This window comes from Capra hircus, chromosome 2, assembly GCF_001704415.2.
Source record: "Capra hircus breed San Clemente chromosome 2, ASM170441v1, whole genome shotgun sequence".
Lineage (NCBI taxonomy): Eukaryota > Metazoa > Chordata > Mammalia > Artiodactyla > Bovidae > Capra > Capra hircus.
Genome location: NC_030809.1, coordinates 66,557,872 through 66,577,739, shown reverse-complemented (window position 1 = coordinate 66,577,739; position 19,868 = coordinate 66,557,872). Strand labels below are relative to the sequence as shown.

Sequence of the window (19,868 nt, the reverse complement as noted above, 5' to 3'; positions counted from 1 at the left end):
GGTAACATCAGTGCTGTTAAAACCTGGTAACCATGGTTGACTCCAAGGAAGGAGGACTGGGTAGCTGGGGGCAGGGACGGGAGAAGACTTTTCAGTGTATGTCTTTTTGAACCTTGCAAGTATTACTTACTTTCTAAAAAGGAGGAAACAGACAAAACAAAATACAAAACATAGCTGCTCCCGACCCAGGGGGAAGTGGGAGGAAGAGCAAGAAGGCAGCCCCGGATCAGGATCAGCGTGAAGTAACCGGCAGAACGGCGCCAGCAGCCATGACCTGGGCTCCTCAGCCCTGTTCTCCAACCACCAGTCACACTCACAGAGAAAATAAATACCACGTGTTGAGATCTCCTACCTCGGATCAGCTTTGGCCTCTATCTTCTCGAGAGCTGTCTGCTCTTTGTCCAGTTTCTCACTGTGACCCTTGAGCTACGGGAGAGAAGGAGGCATGTTGCTGTAGACTTGCCAGGACAGAAGGCGAGGGCTTCCATTCTCCTTCCTGGTCCACACCTGCGCCCTCTCTGGACAGGTGGCCCAGCCCACTGGACATGGCCGTACATTGAGAAAACAGGTGGACAAGGGGAACAGGATGGGGCTGGAAGGACAGCACAGAAACATTAAAACCACAGCCCTCCTGACACAGGCTGTGAGTAAAAGAAACCTTGGCAATACCTTTAAATCACAGCAGCAAGTGGGTGGAAAGCCAAAGTAATGCTGGCAGCAGGTGTCTCTCAGTGGGAAGAAGTAAATAAAAGCAGCAGCTATGAGAGACAGACCTGGGTTTCAATCTCAGGATATCACTATTGGGGCTACTCACAAGGCTAGGGTTAAATCTCCTATCTTGAAAAACTCCATTTTCTTTCTCTGAGTCAGCGGAGACTTTAAAAAGCAAACTTTAAGGAAACTCAGATTTCAGTTTTTAAGGTGTGTAGATCTACTGTACGATAGACTATTAAGCTGCCATTAAAAAAGAATAAAGTTTTTTTATGATGATCTCTAACATTTACTGTAAGTTGAAGAAAACACATAAAACCACTATTCCAGTGTGCATCAGGGAAGGTATACATGTATACATCTTGTATACACATGCATTAAAGAACCCACACATTATTTGTATATGCACAAAAATTTTCTGAAAAGATTCACAAGTGATTGGTTACCCTCTAGGTAGAGTAGCTGCTTGGGTTACAGGGGGACACCATTTGTACTTTTTGAATTTTGAACTATGTGAATGCGCTACCTATTAAAAAAAAAGTTGAAGAACTTCCAAGAGTTCTAGCTGAGAAAAAGTAGCAGCAAGTCCTTCTTTCTCAAGTCCTGGGAAGTTCAGGTGATTCTGTTTGATGACAGGAGCGGGCACCTTGGGGACAAGAAAGATGGTAGCAGGTAAGACTGGCCAGTGGAGGACCACCGTGTGGATCCGGCAGGTGTGGGAAGAACTGGGCGGCAGGACTGGGGTCTGCGTCAGGAACAGCTGGTGGGCTGTGCAGTGAAGCCTGCTTCCCTTAAGCCAAAAGCTGGCGCAGGAGTCCCAGAGGCAGGGCGGCTCCCAGAGACCTGGCAAGACTCAGGAGGAGGGACAGTGTCCTGACCCCAAATATCAGTTAACACTGCCTGATCTCACCAAACAGCAGGACCCCCTTTCCAAAATAGTTATGTGGAGGATGCTGCATAAAATGAATACAGAATCCACACAGCTGATAACAGAAAATTTCAGAATCACAAATAAGCACACCATTAAGAATTATCATGTATTTTAAGAAAGACAAAACTGTAAAAAAGGTTATCAACTCAACAAATGAATTCTGATCTGAAGGGATAGTTTGTAGATCAAGGAAAACTTCAGACACAGTCAATGCCCTTACGCTGGAGAGGATCCTCCATATATAGAAAAGAGTCAACCACCACATAAGAAATTAAAGTTGTGATTGCTGAAATTAGAAAGTGCACAGGCTAGAAGGGGCCCGCCACTGATGCAGGGGCCTGCAGCGCCTTCCCCACACGTCAGGGCTGCCAACCATGCTCCACCTTCCACACCCCGCTTTATTCTCCTATATTCCAGGGAAGGCAGGTCCTCCCTGTTTTCCAGGGCCACTAGGTTTTGCTGAAGAGGTAAAACCTGGCGCACTGGCAGGAAAGGGCTCAGAGCGCTCATGTGCCCATGCCTTGCCTTGAGCAGATAAGGAGAGTGAGGCCCAGAGGCAGAGCTCATTACTGATTCAGGGTCCCGGTCTTCAGTCTTCTGACTAAATCAGGCTTCTTCCTACACTGTTCAGCATAGCCTCCCATCTTCCTAGACGAGAATTAGTTTGACTGCCTGACTAGATGGTAAGCTCCCTGAGAGGTCATGGTGCCAGGTCTCCAGCACTGGAATCTACATGGCCTTTCTGCCTCAGTTTCTCCAGCAGCACAGCAGGGATATTAACAGTGTGCTGCCAGGGTTGACAGGACGATTCAATGGTAACACAAATGATGTGCCCACAGCACAGCCAGTACATCGCAATGTTGGTTGCCATTATCATGTGAGGATAGGGAGAGTATCTCCTATTATTAACTTAATTCGAACCTTCCACCTTTCTAGCACATGCAAGGATTCAAAAAATATTTTTTTAATTTATTTTTTTATTGAAGGATAATTGCTTTACAGAATTTTGTTTTCTGTCAAACCTCAACATGAATCAGTCATAGGTATACCTGTATCTCCTCCATTTTGAACCTCCCTCCCATCTCCTGCTGTATGCCATCTATCTAGATTGACACAGAGCCCCTGCTTGAGTTTCCTGAGCCATACAGCAAATTTCCATTGGCTATCTATTTTACATATGGTAATGTAAGTTTCCATGCTATTCTTTCCATATGTCTCACCCACTCCTCTCCTCTCCCCGTGTCCATAAGTCTATTCTCTATGTGTGTTTCTCCACTGCTGCCCTGAGAATAAATTCTTCAGTACCATTATTCTAGATTTAGAATACAGTAGTTCTCTTTCTGACTCACTTCACTCTGTATAACAGGTTCTAGGTTCATTCACCTCATCAGAACTGACTCAAATGCGTTCCTTTTTGTGGATGAGTAAATATTCCATTGTGTATATGTACCACAACTTCTTTATCCGTTCATCTGTTGATGGGCATCTAGGTGGATTCCATGTTCCAGGTGTTGTAAATAGTGCTGCAGTGAACCATGGGATATATGTGTCTTTATCAATTTTGGTTTCCTTAGGGTATATGCCTAGGAGTGGGATTGCTGGGTCATATGGTGGTTTTCCATACTGTTCATGGGGTTCTCAAGGCAAGAATACTGAAGTGGTTTGTCATTCCCTTCTCCAGTGGACCACATTCTATCAGACCTCTCCACCATGACCTGTCCGTATTGGGTGGCCTCACATGGAATGGCCTAGTTTTACAAGACAGTTCCAGAAAAACATCTATTTCTGATTCATTGACTATGCCAAAGCCTTTGACTGTGTGGATCACAATAGACTGTGGAAAATTCTGAAAGAGATGGGAATACCAGACCAACTGACCTGCCTTTTGAGAAACCTATATGCAGGTCAGGAAGCAACAGTTAGAACTGGACATGGAACAACAGACTGGATCCAAATAGGAAAAGGAATACGTCAAGGTTGTATATTGTTACCCTGCTTATTAACTTGTATGCAGAGGACATCATGAGAAACACTGGGCTGGATGATGCACAAGCTGGAATCAAGATTGCCAGGAGAAATAGCAATAACCTCAGATATGCAGATGACACCACCCTTATGGCAGAAAATGAAGAACTAAAGAGCCTCTTGATGAAAGTGAAAGAGGAGAGTGAAAAAGTTGGCTTAAAGCTCAACATTCAGAAAACTAAGATCATGGCATCTGGTCCCATCACTTCATGGGAAATAGATGGGGAAACAGTGGAAACAGTGGCTGACTTTATTTTTTGGGGCTCCAAAATCACTGCAGATGGTGATTGCAGCCGTGAAATTAAAAGACGCTTACTCCTTGGAAGGAAAGTTATGGCCAACCTAGGCAGTAATATTAAAAAGCAGAGACAGTACTTTGTCAACAAAGATTCATCTAGTCAAGGCTATGGTTTTTCCATTAGTCATGTATGGATGTGAGAGTTGGGCTATAAAGAAAGATCGCCGAAGAACTGATGCTTTTGAACTGTGGTGTTGAAGACTCTTGAGAGTCCCTTGGACTGCAAGGAGATCCAACCAGTCCATCCTAAAGGAGATCAATCTTGGGTGTTCATTGGAAGGACTGATGTTGAAGCTGAAACTTTGGCCACCTGATGCGAAGAGCTGAGTCATTTGAAAAGACCCTGATGTTGGGAAAGATTGAGGGCAGGAGGAGAAGGGGACGACAGAGGATGAGATGGTTAGATGGCATCAATGACTCAATGGACACGAGTTGGGTAAACTCCAGGAGTTGGTGATAGACAGGGAGACCTAGCATGCCGCAGTTCATGGGGTCCCAACGAGTCAGACACGCCTGAGCGACTGAACTGAACTTTGTCAAAAATAAGGTACTGATAGGTGCATGGGTTTATTTCTGGGTTTTCTATCTTGTTCCATTGGTCTGTATTTCTGTTTTTGTCCCAGTATCATACTGTCTTGATGACTGCAGCTTTGTAGTATAATCTGAAGTCAGGAAGGTTGATTCCTCCAGCTCCATTCTTCTTTCTCAAGACTGCTTTGGCTATTTGAGATATTTTGTGTTTCCATACGAATTGTGAAATTTTTTGTTCTAGTTCTGTGAAAAATGCCTTTGGTAATTTGATAGGGGTAGCACTGAATCTGTAGATTGCATTTGGTAATATGTTATTTTCACAATATTGATTCTTCCTACCTAGGAACATGGAATCTCTCTCCATCTATTTATGCTGTTTTTTAGTTTTTTTCATTAGTGTCTTTTAATTTTCTGTGTACAGTTCTTTTGTCTCCTTAGGTAAGTTTATTCCTAGATACTTTATTCTTTTTGTTGCAATGGTGAATGGGATGGATTCTTTAATTTCTATTTCTGATTTTTCATTGCTAGTATATAGAAATGGAAGTGATTTCTGTGTATTGATTTTGTATCCTGCAACTTTGCTAAATTCACTGATTAGCTCTAATAATTTTCTAACACTATCTTTAGGGTTTTCTATATACAGTATCATGTCATCTGCAAACAATGAGAGGTTTACTTCTTCTTTTCCAATCTGGATTCCTTTTATTTCTTTTTCTTCTCTGATTACTGTTGCTAGGACTTCCAGAACTATGTTGCATAATAGAGGTAAAAATGGACACCCTTGTCTTGTTCCTGATCTTAGGGGGAATGCTTTCAGGTTTTCACCATTGAGAATAATGTTTGCTGTAGGCTTATCATAAATGGGCTTTACAATGTTGAGGTAGGTTCCTTCTATGCCCATTTTTTAAAGGGTTTTAATCATAAATGGGTGCTGAATTCTGTCAAAGGGTTTTTCTGCCTCTATTGATATTATCATATGGTTTCTATCTTTCAAATTGTTAATACAGTGTATCACGTTGATTGTGGAAAAGGAAATGGCAACCCACTCCAGTACTCCTGCCAGGAAAATTCCATGGTTGGAGGAGACTGCTAGGCTACAGTCCATGAGGTCGCAAAGAGTTGGACATGACTGAGCGACTTCACTTTCTTTCTATAGTTCCTTTTGGAGAAGGAACTGGCAACCCACTCCACTGTTCTTGCCTGGAGAATCCCATGGACAGAGGGGCCTGGTGGGCTACAGTCTATGGGGTTGCAAAGAGTCGGACCCGACTAAGCAACTAACACACACAGACACATCACACTGACTGATTTGCATATATTGAAGAATCCTTGCATTCCTGGAGTAAACCCAACTTGACCATGGTATAGATCTTTTTTCTTCCCTTGTGTTTCTTAACTGTATAAGTTCGAATGGCAACCCACTCCAGTGTTCTTGCCTGGAGAATCCCAGAGACGGGGGACCCTGGTGGGCTGCCATCTATGGGGTCGCACAGAGTTGGACACGACTGAAGCGACTTAGCAGTAGCAGCAGCATTTGTTGTAAAGCTGGTTTGGTGGTACTGAATTCTCTTAACTTTTGCTTATCTGAAAAGCTTTTTATTTCTCCATCAATTTTGTTTGAACGATATCCTTGCTGGGTACTGTAAGCTTGGTTGTAGATGTTTCTCTTTCAATACTTTAAATATATCCTGCCATTCCCTTCTGGCCTGCAGAGTTTCTGCTGAAAGATCAGCTATTAAGCGTATGGGGTTTCCCTTGTATTTTTTTCTTTGTGTTTGGCCTTTGTTAGTTTGATTAGTATGTGTCTTGGCATGTTTCTCCTTGGGTTTATCCTGCATGGGACTCGTTGTGCTTCTTGGACTTGACTGACTATTTCCTTTTCCATGTTAGGGAAATTTTCAACTATAATCTCTTCAAATATTTTCTCATACCCTTTCTTTTTCTCTTCTTCTGGGACCCCTATAATTCGAATGTTGGTGTGTTTGATATTGTCCCAGAGGTCTCTGAGACTATCCTCAGTTCTTTTCATTCTTTTTACTTTATTCTGCTCTTCAGAGGTTATTTCCACCATTTTATCTTCCAGCTCAATGATTTGTTCTGCTTCAGATATTCTATTATTGATTCCTTCTAGAGTATTTTTAATTTCAGTAATTATGTTGTTTGTCTCTGCATCTTTAATTCTTCTCGGTCTTTGTTAATTGATTCTTGAATTTTCCCCATTTAGTTTGCAATCATCTTTACTATTATTATCCTAAATTCTTTTTCAGGTAGTTTGCCTATTTCCTCTTCATTTATTTAGACTTCTGTGTTTCTAGTTTGTTCCTTCATCTGTGTAGTATTTCTCTGCCTTTTCATTCTTTTCTTTAATTGATAGTGTCTGAGGTCTTCTCTTCCCAGGCTTGAATTCTTTCTTCCTTTTGGTTTCTGCCCTCCTAAGGTTGGTCCAGTGGTTTGTGTAAGCTTTGTATAGGGTGAGATTTGTGCTGAGTTTTTGTTTGTTTTTCCTCTGATGGGTAACACTGAGTGAGGTGGTAATCCTGTCTGCTGATGATTTGGTTTGTATTTTTGTTGTTTAGATGAGGCGTCCTGCACATGGTGCTACTGGTGGTTGGGTAATGCTGGGTCTTGTATTCAAGCGGTTTCCTTTGTGTGAGTTCTCATTATTTGATACTCCCTAGGGTTAGTTCTCTGGTTGTCTAGGGTCTTGGAATCAGTGCTCCCACTCCAAAGGCTCAGGGCTTGATCTCTCTCCAAAGACCAGCCTAGATCCAATCTACCAAGAGGAATTTCACCCAAAATGAAAGGGCTTTTACTTGAGTTCCAAAAGCCAGTGCACAGAACACAATGGAGATCTCTGACTCAGCAGAAACCGCCACCCTGCCCCCAGCCTGAGCCACGAGACCTTAGAAGGTAAACAGAAATACTGAGGACTTGGATTCTTGGAAGAGCTTGGAAACTAAAGCTCAAAATATATTTGATATAGTGTTTAGTACCAAAAGTGACTTGACAGCCACTTAGGATTTTGTCAAGATGTTCTGCCTTGAATGTTTTCCAGACTGTTATACAAAGATGGGTCCATGACTTGGCACCTTTTAAGCCAGGACTGCGGAGTGTGCACAGGAAGACAGCAGCAGGGGTTCCACCAAGCTTCCCATCTAATCCGAAAGGATTGGAGTCACAGAACAGTGTAAAGAAAGCGGATGTGTCCAAATGCAACACGGGCATCTTTAGAAAGAATTTTTAAAAATTCCTCTAATTTGTTATCCTCATGCCTGCCTTCTCAAACATTCTGACAATAACTGAAGAGGCCAGTCCAGGTCAGAATCACAAAGCTTTGCCAGGTTTATAACAAGTCAGAGAACTAAGTGCTGCATACTGCTAAAGAAACAACCATTTTAAAAGTGAAAATTTCATGTGAAATTTAAAAAATAAAAAAATAGGGACTGCCTTGGCTTCAGAAATGTCTCTGAAGATCAGTCCCATTTCCACATGGTTCAGAAAGTACTAGGACCTCACAGGGATAGCTCTTGCCTGAGCACCAAAGTCACAGGGAGGAGAGCTTTTCAGATCCGGACGAGGACTAGCTTTCTGTAGAAACAGGGACAGGAATAGAAAGACCTAAACTCCCCTCATGCCAGAGCTGGCATCTTGTGTATTTGCTTTTCTCGCCTGGTTTCCTAGGTAATTGGAAGTGGTGGGTAAGCTATGCTGTGATGCTGATGGAGGACAGCACCACTGCAATCTGGGTTAGGAAATGGATCATGGGGTCAAAACAGACTTATAACCCTCTTTTCCTCCAGAGACTCCCTCCCCCATTCTACCAGGAGATCTCTGGCAATTCTGAACAACAAATTATACCCTCTGTAGTTGTGTCATTTTACAGAAAGAGACCTTCTCACTCTCAAGGAATCCAGTGTTCTGGTACTTTCTCCAGCCTGTAGCTTGGGGAGCAGGAGTTATTTACCATGAATGATCGTCTGTGTTCTTTCACATGGCCACCCTGCTTGTCAGGCCCTCTGTCCTCAGGAAGCTTTCCTGAGCCTTGCAGCTCATGGCAATCTTCCCCTCCACCCAAGACCCTGATGGTTTAGAACATGGTAGCATGGATAAACATGGCTCAAGACATCCTACTGTGTGACTGTCCTTTGTCCAGATGGACCTGAGCCCTGAGAAAGAGATCGTGACTCCTCCACAAGGACTGATGATGTGAGTGCAGGTCAACAATTCCCAACAAGACCCATGGAGGAAGGAAAACTGCTCACCTCTGTCAGGGTTTTCTTTTTTCCTTCGTATTTGGCTTGTAGGTCAGTATGACTTGCCTGAAGCTGTAAATGAAAGATAAAAGACATTTGCTCTCATTTGATCCTCACAACAGCACAGATACTGGCGGTATCCATGTTTCACAGATGAGAAAATGGGAGCCCAGAAAGATTTAAGCTGAGCAAATGTGGACATTTTAGATTCAATTAGCACCAACCATGTGTCAGGTGATGTACTAGGTATTCTGCATAAATCCTAACAATGAATTCTTACATTCAATGGAAGAAGACATTATTCTTATTTAACAAATGAGAAAGTAAAGATTCAGAAGAGGTAAATCATTCAAGTTTCATAGTTGATAAGTGATAAAGCTTAGATTCAAATTCAGGTCTGAGTTTACTATATGGCTACAATCAATTCAGTTAATGGACATGCTGGTTCATAGGATACAAATTGCACTGAAGTACTCAAGAATCTAACATAGAATTTGTGTGTGTGTGCTCAGTTGCTCAGTGTGCGACTCTTTGCAACCCCATGAACTGCAGCCACCAGGCTCCTCTGTCCATGGGATTTCCCAGGCAAGAATACTGGAGTGAGTTACCATTTCATACTCCAAGGGATTTTTCTCAACCCAGAGATTGAATCCGCCTCTCTCACGTCTCCTGCATTGGCAGGGGGATTCTTTACCACTGTGCCACCTGGGAAGTCCTAGCATAAAATCTGACAGGAAGGCAAATAATGTCAGATTGGAGAAAGGAGTCAGGACTTCAATGAAGAGAAAGAAGGTGAATTACATTTACTGCTCAAAATCACACAATCATAAACTTACATCTCAAAAATGTCATTTCCCTTTTCTTTACCAAAAAAGGTGTATCCCATGCTGTCTACGGACTTTTACAGATATCTGAAAACATTCTATTCAAAACTCAAAGGGTTTGTACATTTCTACTTTTGAAAAGAGGATGTGGTAGAAAACCAGTTAGACTCATCAAACACTTCAGTTGTTACCTGCACACAAATTAACAATGAGAAATTATATCTTATATCTCAACAATTATTTCAAAATAACTCAGCCCATTAAAAAATATATATTCATTTACTTACTGGCCACGCCATGCTGCCCGTGAGACTATTAGTTCCCCAACCAGAGATTGAACCCAGACCCCGGAAGATAGAGCAAGGAGTCCTACCCACACGACCTTCAGAGAACTTTCAGCTCGGCCCATGTATGAGCCTGTAAGTGACCTATTAGAATTACATCATCTACAGATGTAGTTAGAATTAAACCACCTACACCATCATGACTCCTAAATCGTGCTCTGGGTTACCCGTCTTCATGACTGATGCGTTTCCAGCCAGGCCTCTCAGGAAGCCATCACAAGCAGAGGGCAGGAGAGATAACGGCAGGGGAAGCTGGGAGTTCTGGCCTCTCACTTTGCAAAGGGAGCCATCTGTGCAATGGCCTCCTACTAAACTATCTGTATCACTGGGGGATGACAGCATTTCTGGAGAAAGTTGTTTTTCTCTTGAAATCCTAATGGTTTAACTCTTGAAGCTCCAGGAAGAGATCCTGCCATTTCCCACCTGTTTCACCACCTTCCTGCACCACCCCCCAACCCTGTACCCACCCACCCATCCGACATTTACCCAAGGTTCTGTTCAAATGAAGTGTACGGCAGAAGACAAAGAACACAGCACAAACCTTGCCCCTCAAGTTGCTAAACCAGTAAGCTGAGGATTAAAGTATGAGAAGAGCTTGGTCAGAGACAGGCCTGGGGAAGCCAAGGAAAGAGTCATCTTGCTCATCAAGGAAGGCTTCGCCAACAAAGACCCAAGGGGGCTGGATCCTGGCAGGGAAGTAGGAACTTGCTAAGGAAGGGAAGATTCTTCTCTTCTCTTTGATTAACTAAACTAATAAGAGCTTCCTTCATCTTTTCTCTAACAGGAACTGTCCTAGTAGCTTAGCTAAGTTTTTGTCTTGCTGGAGTCTTCCATGATTCTCCCACCTCCATCCTCTTATTCGTCATGAACCCCTATACTGACCCCCCAACACTTAGCCCACTGGTTAACACCTCCTTTGGGTCCTCTCTCCTCAATCTCAGGTTTCTTGTCAGTTAGCTACTAGCTACCTTCCTGTTCTCTGCCTTTACAGCATATCCCCCTGTTGGACCATGAGATGTTCTGCATTCCTTCCCTTATTGTACTCCTCCCCCCATTTCTCTGTGGCCTAACACTCGCTCTGTGGCTCCCATCACTAAGGCTGCAGGGGTATCCCCGTTGCCTTCGATCTACAGGACCTTACAGGAGATCATCTCAGATTTAAAGAGTCTGGATTGTCTCACATACCATTATGTGTAGAAGTGTAAACTAGTAAAATAATTGGTGAATAATTTGACAGTTTCTAGAAAAACTGAAAATGCATATATTTTTTGATCCAGCAGTTCCAGTTCGTAAAATCCATTTTACAGAAATATTTATACATTTGCAAAAAGATGACTGTACAAAGATGTTCATCATAGCATAAACTTACAACTGGGAAAAAAACCCTGGGAAAAAACCCTCATGAAAAGAGGAACAGGTTAAATAAGCCATAGCACATATGTACCATGTCACACTAGGCAGCATCAGAGAGAAGGAGGTAGACCTATATGCTCCGGTTTTGGCTCTGCCGTTAACAAGCTGTGTGACCACAGGCAAGACTACTTCACTTCTCTGTGTCTCAGGTTCCTTGTAAATGAGAATAATAATAGTTCCTCCTTCATAAGGATGTTATGCAAACTGAATGAGTTAATTATGAAAAGTACTTTGTAATTACTCTAAAAAAAAATAGTCCTTTATAGCCATTACTGAGAGATACATGTGATAAAATAAGTGAAAATCAAACTCAGTTTTTATAACCAAACAACCCCCCTTCCCCAGCTGAATGAGCCGATTTAAGACCTTGCAAAGCCTAGAAAAGTGGGTTGCTTTAAGGAGCGGGACTGGACGAGTACCAGGAGAGTTTAATTTTTATCTTCATACAGTTCCATAGTAGCTGGTTTATTTACAGGGAACTTAGATTATTCCTATAATCTTAAAAAAGGCGGCTGAAGCATTTAAATTGATAAAGACAGAAAAAAGCGATGACATATGTCTTCCCATCACTACCTCCAGACCCTGAGAGCAGAGATCATAACTTGTTTTTCTTTCACCACCATGGCCTATTTCAGTGCTCAGCACAGCGGCACTCAGCTAATCTGTGTGAATTAACTAATGCTCTTCTTGCCCTGTGATCTTCTTTTAGAGCAGAGGTTGGGAAATGTTCTCTGTGAAGACCAGGTAGAAAAATATTTTAGGTTTTGTAGATCTCAATTCTCCCACTGAAGCTTGAAAAGTAGCCACAGAAAATATGTAAACAAATGCATATGCATATATTTCAAAAAACTATTAATATTTACAAAAACAGGCTTCCCAGGTAGCTCAGTGGTAAAGAATTTGCCTGCCAATGCAGGAGACACAGGTTCAATCCCTGAGTTGGGAAGATCCCTGATGTAGGAAATGGCAACAACCCATTCCAGTATTCTTGCCTGGAAAATTCCATGGACAGGGGAGACTGGCAGACTACCATTCGTGGGGTTGCAAAGAGTTGGACATGACTGAGTGATTGGCATGCATGCATGCATTACAAAAAAAGGTGGAGGCTGGATTGCCCAAGGGCCAGATTACATTGATCCCCTGTTCTACAGCCTCCTTTGATCTTTCTGACACAGAGATCTTGACTCCTTGTTAGTTTCTCCCTTCTTGAAGAATGGCTTTATTTTACTAGAATGAAATTATGAAAAGAAAACACTAACCTCTTCCAGTCGTTTGGTCTTCTGCAGAATCTGCTTGTTCAAGGAAATGACTTTTCGCCGATGTAGTTGGGAGATTCCTAACTTTTCTGGACTTTCTTCAGCTGACAGTTCAGACTGCTATGGGAAAAAGAAACAGAAGAACCAAAGGATTTAATTAGCTCACCTCAGTGGGCTAATCAGCCTGCCTCATCTGGGAGGAACACTGCTGGGCAGGTGTCCACAACCAAGCCCATGGGGCCCCGGGGTCCTGTGTAAAACTCACTCCAGAGGAGACTGTGACATAATGACCAAAGGCCATATGGAGAGAATCTACATTTCTGGCAAAGCAAACAGCATGTGCAGAAGCATAGGGATATATAATGGGTTAGGCTGATAATCACATAAGTAATAGGATCTCAAATATGAAGAAAAACATAGTCATCTTAATATCTACTTGAGATTATTCTGGAGCTATCAAAAATGATGAACTGATTCACTTTCATCAAAGTATTATCAGTATATGGTTAAAGAGTTTAACCATTCAGTAGCACTTATAATGAAAAGAAACAGCATTTCAAAGCATTCCCTCATCCATGGGACAATGTGCTATTTCTATTCTTCTGGTGTTCACAGAGGATGGATTTGAAAGGGGTGAGTGTTGCTGAGAGAGACCAGGATAAAGGTCCTGAAACTGTGTAAAATGATGAGGGGATGAAGAAGAAGGGCTGGACAGGACATAGAGACTGTCAGGACTGGAGGGGAGGAAGGGAGAGAGTTCTGGTTGGGGTGATGAGATGAATGTAGCAACAATACCAAGAAACCATGCACACAAGGGGGCAGATGGCCACTTGGAGGCAGCTTGGCGCAGATGATGAAAACAAACACTTGGCTCAAGACACCAGAGGGAAGCCCCAGGAAGAAGAAACAGGAAAGATGACCCTATTCCAAGAGAAGTCCTTAAAACCTGTCTCGGGTGATCACAGAATAGATAGCTTCATTCACCTGCCAATGAACACCCATTATAGCCGCACTGCCTTCTTTACTGGAAACATCCCAATTCCAAGCTAATCACTGGTCTGAAGCTCAAGAGCAACAAAACTATTTGAATATTTGATTCTCTGTGGATGTTTTAACAGCGATCATAAGTTTGAAAGTTATGGGGAAGAGACAGAAATGTGAAAAGGAGGAACTGGACGGTACAGTCACCATTTATACTGGTTAAGAATTTCCCTGAATAATTCAGAGGCACCATTAACAGATGATGAGTGTTTTTGCTGCTTAACGACTCTGGAGGTGGGAGACAACCAGCTGGATGTGGCTGCCTAAAATGGCAAGAAACATCATTTTCCATCTTGTGAGCAGGGAGGCCGTAGAGGAAACAGAAAAAATAAGCATTTGGTATTACAGCACAGCTAGCCCTGACACCTGAAATTTTGGAAAATGTCAACTAACATACTCCAGCTTATCTGAATTTCTTCAAATTGGAGTTAACTTTTAAAAATGTAACATTGGGCACATCAAGATATTTACCACTTGTAGTCTACGGAAGAAGAACTATTTCTGAAAATTACAAAAAAGGGGGGTGGGGAGGAAAGAGCACTCCTTGATTTTCAAGCCACTTGTCAGAAACATAATTATAATTAATTATATCTTGGGCTTTGCAGGTGGCTCAGTGGCAAAGAATCCACCTGACAAAGCAGGAGATGCAGGAATCAGGGGTTCAATTCCTGGGTCAGGGATTCCCTGGAGAAGGAAGCGGCAACCCACTCCAGTGTTCTTGCCTGGAAAATTCCACGGATGGAATCAAAAGCCTGAAGGGCTACAGTCCATAGAGTCGGACGTGACTGAGCAACTGAGCATGTACACATACAATCTCACCAGTTATATCTCCTCCACTTTGACGGCATCATCCTGAACTAAGTTATCAATTTGTCCACTTAGCTTGTTACGTATTTAGTAGCTTTCTTCTTAATTTCAGATTTGGGTTTTAACCTTCGTCTTAGATTCCTTGATACTGACTTCCAAAATGTCACTGGCATATCCTCAGAGCATTTTATTCAGTACTTTACTAGCAGATTTACACAAACCTTCTATCTCATGGTTAATCGATACCTGAAATGGAATTAACTCCCCAACACAGGGACTACGCCCATGGTGTGTCTCTAGGTTTGACGTCAGGATGCCTTGACTGCCCTGACCACCTCCGACTGTCCTTTTGCCTCTGGATCAGGCCAAGCTATGAGCAAGCGGGCTGCAGCGTATCCTCATCTCAGCCACCTCCCAGCAAGGCTTTCTCTAGGCTGCAGGGGTGAGGGGGTAGGGATGTACACATCCAGTGCTATTCTGTACCTGGCATGAGTTGGATGATGTTTCCAACTCTCAGCATGCTTTCCTGCTGGTAAACTGCTTTTATGGCCACAGTCCCGACTACATTTCCCACCTAGCTTTCACACCCTCTTATCAGTGTACCTGGCAACAAACACAGCCTTGTTGGAAACTGTGCCTTTGACACTTTCAAGAAACTTTCTTACAGGAACATCAGTGGCTATCCTGCTATCTGGAAAGAGGACTTTCAGGCTCACTGGCTCTCCTGCTCTCTCACTTTAAATTTTTAGTCACATGGTTCTTTAAGATCCTTTCAGGGTTCTTTGAAGTCAAAATCCTTTTCACAATGATACTAAGACACAATTTTTTTTCTCTCATTCTCTCATGCTCATACATTGAAATTTTCCAGCTGCTATATGGTATCACTGCTCTGATGCTAATGTGTAAAACATTTATCATTATTATTTGCAAGTGAATTAATATGTAAGCTTTTAGGACCTCCTTGAATCCCAGGGACAGCGGAGCCTGACAGGCTGACGTCTGTGGGGTTGCAAAGAGTCGGACACGACTGAAGTGACTTAGCAGTAGCAGCAGCAGTAATTTTTAGCTTCCCAGGTGGCTCAGTGGGAAAGAATCTGCCTACTAATGCAGGAGACTCAGGAGATGCAGGTTTGATCCCTGGGTCAGAAAGACTCCTTGGAGTAGGAAATGGCAACCTACTCCAGTATTCTTGCCTGGAAAATCCCATGGACAGAGAAGCCTGGTGGGTCACAGTCCACAGGGTCACAAAGGGTTAGACATGACTGAGTGAATGAACATGCAGTAACTTTTAAGAGTTCGTACAGGCTCTTGAAACTAAAAATTTTGAGCCCTGTTACTTTAAGGGGCCTAGCTAACTCACCGACTGGCACAGCCTCACTAACACAGCTCTACCAGTGCAATGGGCCCATCTGTAACACCAAGAGGGGACACTTTTCTGATTCCACTTTTACTAGACAACTGCTTCAAACCAATCAGAGAAAAAATATTTGTAGTTCACAGAAAGGATGCTCAAGTCTCCATATAAACTTACTATCAAACAACTCCCACAACAGTATATGTTCCAAGCAAAAATGGGCTTTCAAAATCCTTTCTCTTATTGCTAGGTAGCAATTCTCATTGCTCTGTGCAGTCCCTTAAATTTGCACCTGCAAAGCATTCATGTCAGGATATTAAGTGCCATTTCCACATCTGACATTTCTCCAGTGCAATTAAAATGAACAATATGCACATGAACAAGCTCACAGTACATATAAATTTGCGAATTCCTCCATTTGCCTAAGTCTAGAGACGGTGCTATGCAAACTTCTTTGTTTAATGGGAAGTTAGTTTTAGAACAGAAAAAATCATTTATTCTAGAGCTGAATTGAAGAGAGTTCTTAATCTAGTCAACAGAAAGCTGATTGTTCTCTATTTGAAACACACTTTCTGTGTTAAGTAACTGAAAATTTTCATTTCTTTCAAATACCCTCCTCAAAGCCAAAAGAACTAGACCAAGGTCTCTGAAACAGTATGGCTCATTTGACATTCTGTTCACTGAGTCTTCTCAAAAGAAAACTGGAACTGACCAAGTTGGACCTTAAAGGATGAGACTCCATTGGACAGATGGAGAATAGAAGGGGCTTTATAGTAAATCCTTGACAGAAAAAAATTAAGTTCTTGGGGTAAGTTAACTGGTTTCTACCTGAAAAGCCCAATGTCTCGCAAAGAATGCCAACCACCTATAAATATTCCATTTGTGTTTACATTAGAGCAAGGGCTAAAATGCCAATCTAATTTTGTTCAACAATTTCAGATTAAGAACGTGCTTTCAAAATGACAGGGTGGATTAAGATGGCATCTAGTGCAGATTCAGTGTTTTCTAATAACTGACAGATGTTTGCAGCTTCTATTCTAAGGGGAACCAGATATAAATGTCATTCAATAATATTAGTCCAGTTCAACACAGTAAATTCCTAAGAGAAACAAAAAATGATTACTTTAGCTAAAACTATATACTTTCATAATGGAAGACACCCAAAGGGTCATATCTACACATCTACCTTCCTAAGTAAACTCCAAGAGTTGGAGATGGACAGGGAGGCCTAGAGTGCTGCAGTCCATGGCGTCGCAAAGAGTCGGACACGACTGAACAACTGAACTGAACAGAACCTTCCTGATACAGGAATCTCTCCTATGTCCCACCATTAAAATATGGCCACTAAAGCTGTCAATAATAAGGGATCCCTAAAATAATGAGGGGTCCCTATATCAAGAAGATGCCACAAACTCTCCATACTGAGCAGACGAATTTCAGTTGTTGGACCCTGATGAACCCTCCCACTGAAAACATGTAAACAGGCAATATAAAATATTTATTTTTTAATCTTAAAAAAATCTGTGAGCTACAAAGGATGTAAGAAATCCTAGAAAGCCAAAAAGTGAAAGTGAGAATCCAGGAGGTAGGTGTACCCATGGAGGCTGGCTTTTTTCTTGAATGTGTGAGTGAAGTTGCTCAGTCGTGTCCAACTCTTTGGGATCCCATGGACTGTAGCCTAACAGGCTCTTCCGTCCATGGAATTTTCCAGGCAAGAGTATTGGAGTTGGTTGTCATTTCCTTCTCCAGAGGATCTTCCTGCCCCAGGGATCAAACCCAGATCTCCCACATTTCAGGCAGATGCTTTACTGTCTGAGCCACCAGGGAAGCCCTTTTTCTTGAGAGTATTTGCCAAAACCAATTGATCTCAAGCTTTGATTTTTAGAATTCAACAACTGCTTTGCATAATCCTTGGCACAGATGTAGGAAGGAAAAAAGTCTGCAATCAGATTTTGTTAGAACGGATTTGCCCTTATGCAGTTCTATAACCTAAATGCACACACTACCTAAATGATACCAAAAACCTACTACATGCACAATGGGCCTGAGCTGGGTATGCCCAGGTGCACGTAAGAGCAAAAGAAAATCCTCTCTGGAAGAACAGAGCTCCAATTCCAGGTCTCAATAGAGAAATGTCCAAGCAGAATGAACTCACAGTCAAAAATCAAAAGCACACACAATGTCATGAGCAAGTCAGCAGAAACGAAGAGCAGAAACAGACATGCAAACTCAAACATACATGCTCATTTCTCCCTGAAGCCACAGAGATAAAATATAATCACTCTCATATAACAGTTCAAGTTTTCTAATACAGAAGCATTCCAAGCTTTACAAGAAGATGTCAGCTCCTTTCACCATCTTGGCTGCTCTCCCTTGGGCACCCTAGTTCATAATCCTTTTCAAGCATTCCTGATGGAATCTGAGCATGGCAGACTGGGATGGGACCACCCACTTTCCCTTATCTACATTCTACTCCCATTAATGAAACAGCATACATAAATGTGCTTTTCAATATTCTTGACTCCCACTAATGAAATCCCATGAATTTCAAAGACCCATATTCATGCAGCCTTGGTGAGTTTTTGAAGCATAAGTCTGGGCCCCAAGGTGAGCAGAGGCATGTACAAAACCCCAAACATCCCATTTCTACCCACACAAGCTAATGTCAGATCAGATGGCATGCTCATCAAATCCTGAATTGGTATAACTTATTTTTCTGAAATAAGAGAGTTCATGCTTACTTAAAAAAAATAAACTTAATAGTTTGGGCTTAAAATTTCAATCCAAGATATTTTTGAATGTTGATTCCACTCTCTCATGTATTAGCCACCTATTCTTTTCTAGCTTTAAATGACACTTAAATCAGATGAAGCTAATTCCTATGTCTTCATCCAAATTGCTGAAGAACCTGAAAGGGTATAAGCTATATAGGCTGTGTGGCTTGGGACAATCCCATCAGGCCAATTCATTAGCTAATACCACAATACCATTCTCTGCACTGTTAGTTTTTGCATATTGCATAACTTAGTCAGAATTTAGGAAATCCTGGAGCAGTTCTGAGACACAAACATATTATTAGTATCATTCTTTCCAGATTTACAGGGTTTTTTTTTAATTGTTGTTTAGTTGCTAAGTTGTATCTGACTCTTTTGCAACCCCATGGACTGTAACCTGTCCATGGAATTTCCCAGGCAAGAATACTAGAGTAGGTTACCTTTTCCTTCTCCAGGAGATCTTCTCAACCCAGGGATCTTATGCATTGGCAGGTGGAGTGTTAACCACTGAGCCACCTAGGAAATTTCTTCATCTCTAAATTTGGATTGGTTTAAATCTCTCTCACCACTTTGTTTCATCAACTAACCTTTACTCAGATCCTATTACATGTAGGACAAAGTGTTAGGCATTTGGAACGTGGAAAAAGACACAAACCTCATCTCTGGACCCTCACAGTCTAGTCAGGTAATACCTGCTCATTTATAAATAAAGGTGGTGTACCTGCCACCTTCTCCCCAAGCCTTCACTGTTTCAGAGAAAGAGAGAGTTTTGCATGGTCTTCTGGTTTCTTCTTCCTGCCTTCCTTTCTTTTTCCTTTCCTCCAACAAATGTTTATGAAAACCCCATTATGGCAAAGGTGATATACAATGCTCCCAGCTCTGGTTGACAGCATGCATTCTAGTCCTGGGAAAGAGGCAGAGACAAATGAAATAGTGCCTTGTGAGCAGTGCTATGAAGAAGACAACAGGAGCTGATCCACACATCAGAGGATCCATAGGAGGGAGTTACCCGTAATGGCTATGGGTGAGTCTCCACCGAGGCTGATGGACGACTGGAAGAGGCTTCTGCTGAGTGTTACGATCAGCCAAGTGGCAGAGTGGTTAAGAATCAGCCTGCAAGGCAGGAGATGTGGACTTGATCCCTGGGTTAGGAACATCCTCTAGAGAAGGAAATGGCAACCCACTCCGGTATTCTTGGCTGGAAAGTTCCATGGACAGAGGAGCCTGGTAGGCTGTGGTTTACAGTCACAAGAGTTGGACGTGACTGAGCACAGCATACACACATGATGGGTTAGGCGACAGAAAC

The 19,868-nt window shown here is 42.3% G+C and overlaps 1 protein-coding gene across 2 annotated transcripts in view; it reads right to left on the bottom strand.

Annotated features, from left to right (window-relative positions):
• The window catches only part of CCDC93 (coiled-coil domain containing 93), a 107,914-nt gene that overhangs the window by 22,837 nt on the left and 65,209 nt on the right, over positions 1 to 19,868 (bottom strand). For both annotated transcript variants that reach the window (XM_018061956.1, XM_018061965.1), the window contains 3 exons: positions 12,590 to 12,706; positions 8,759 to 8,821; positions 353 to 426 (listed from right to left, as the gene is read on the bottom strand). In XM_018061956.1, the coding sequence (XP_017917445.1) occupies positions 353 to 426; positions 8,759 to 8,821; positions 12,590 to 12,706 (254 nt within the window). The remainder of the gene's footprint in view (positions 1 to 352; positions 427 to 8,758; positions 8,822 to 12,589; positions 12,707 to 19,868) is intronic.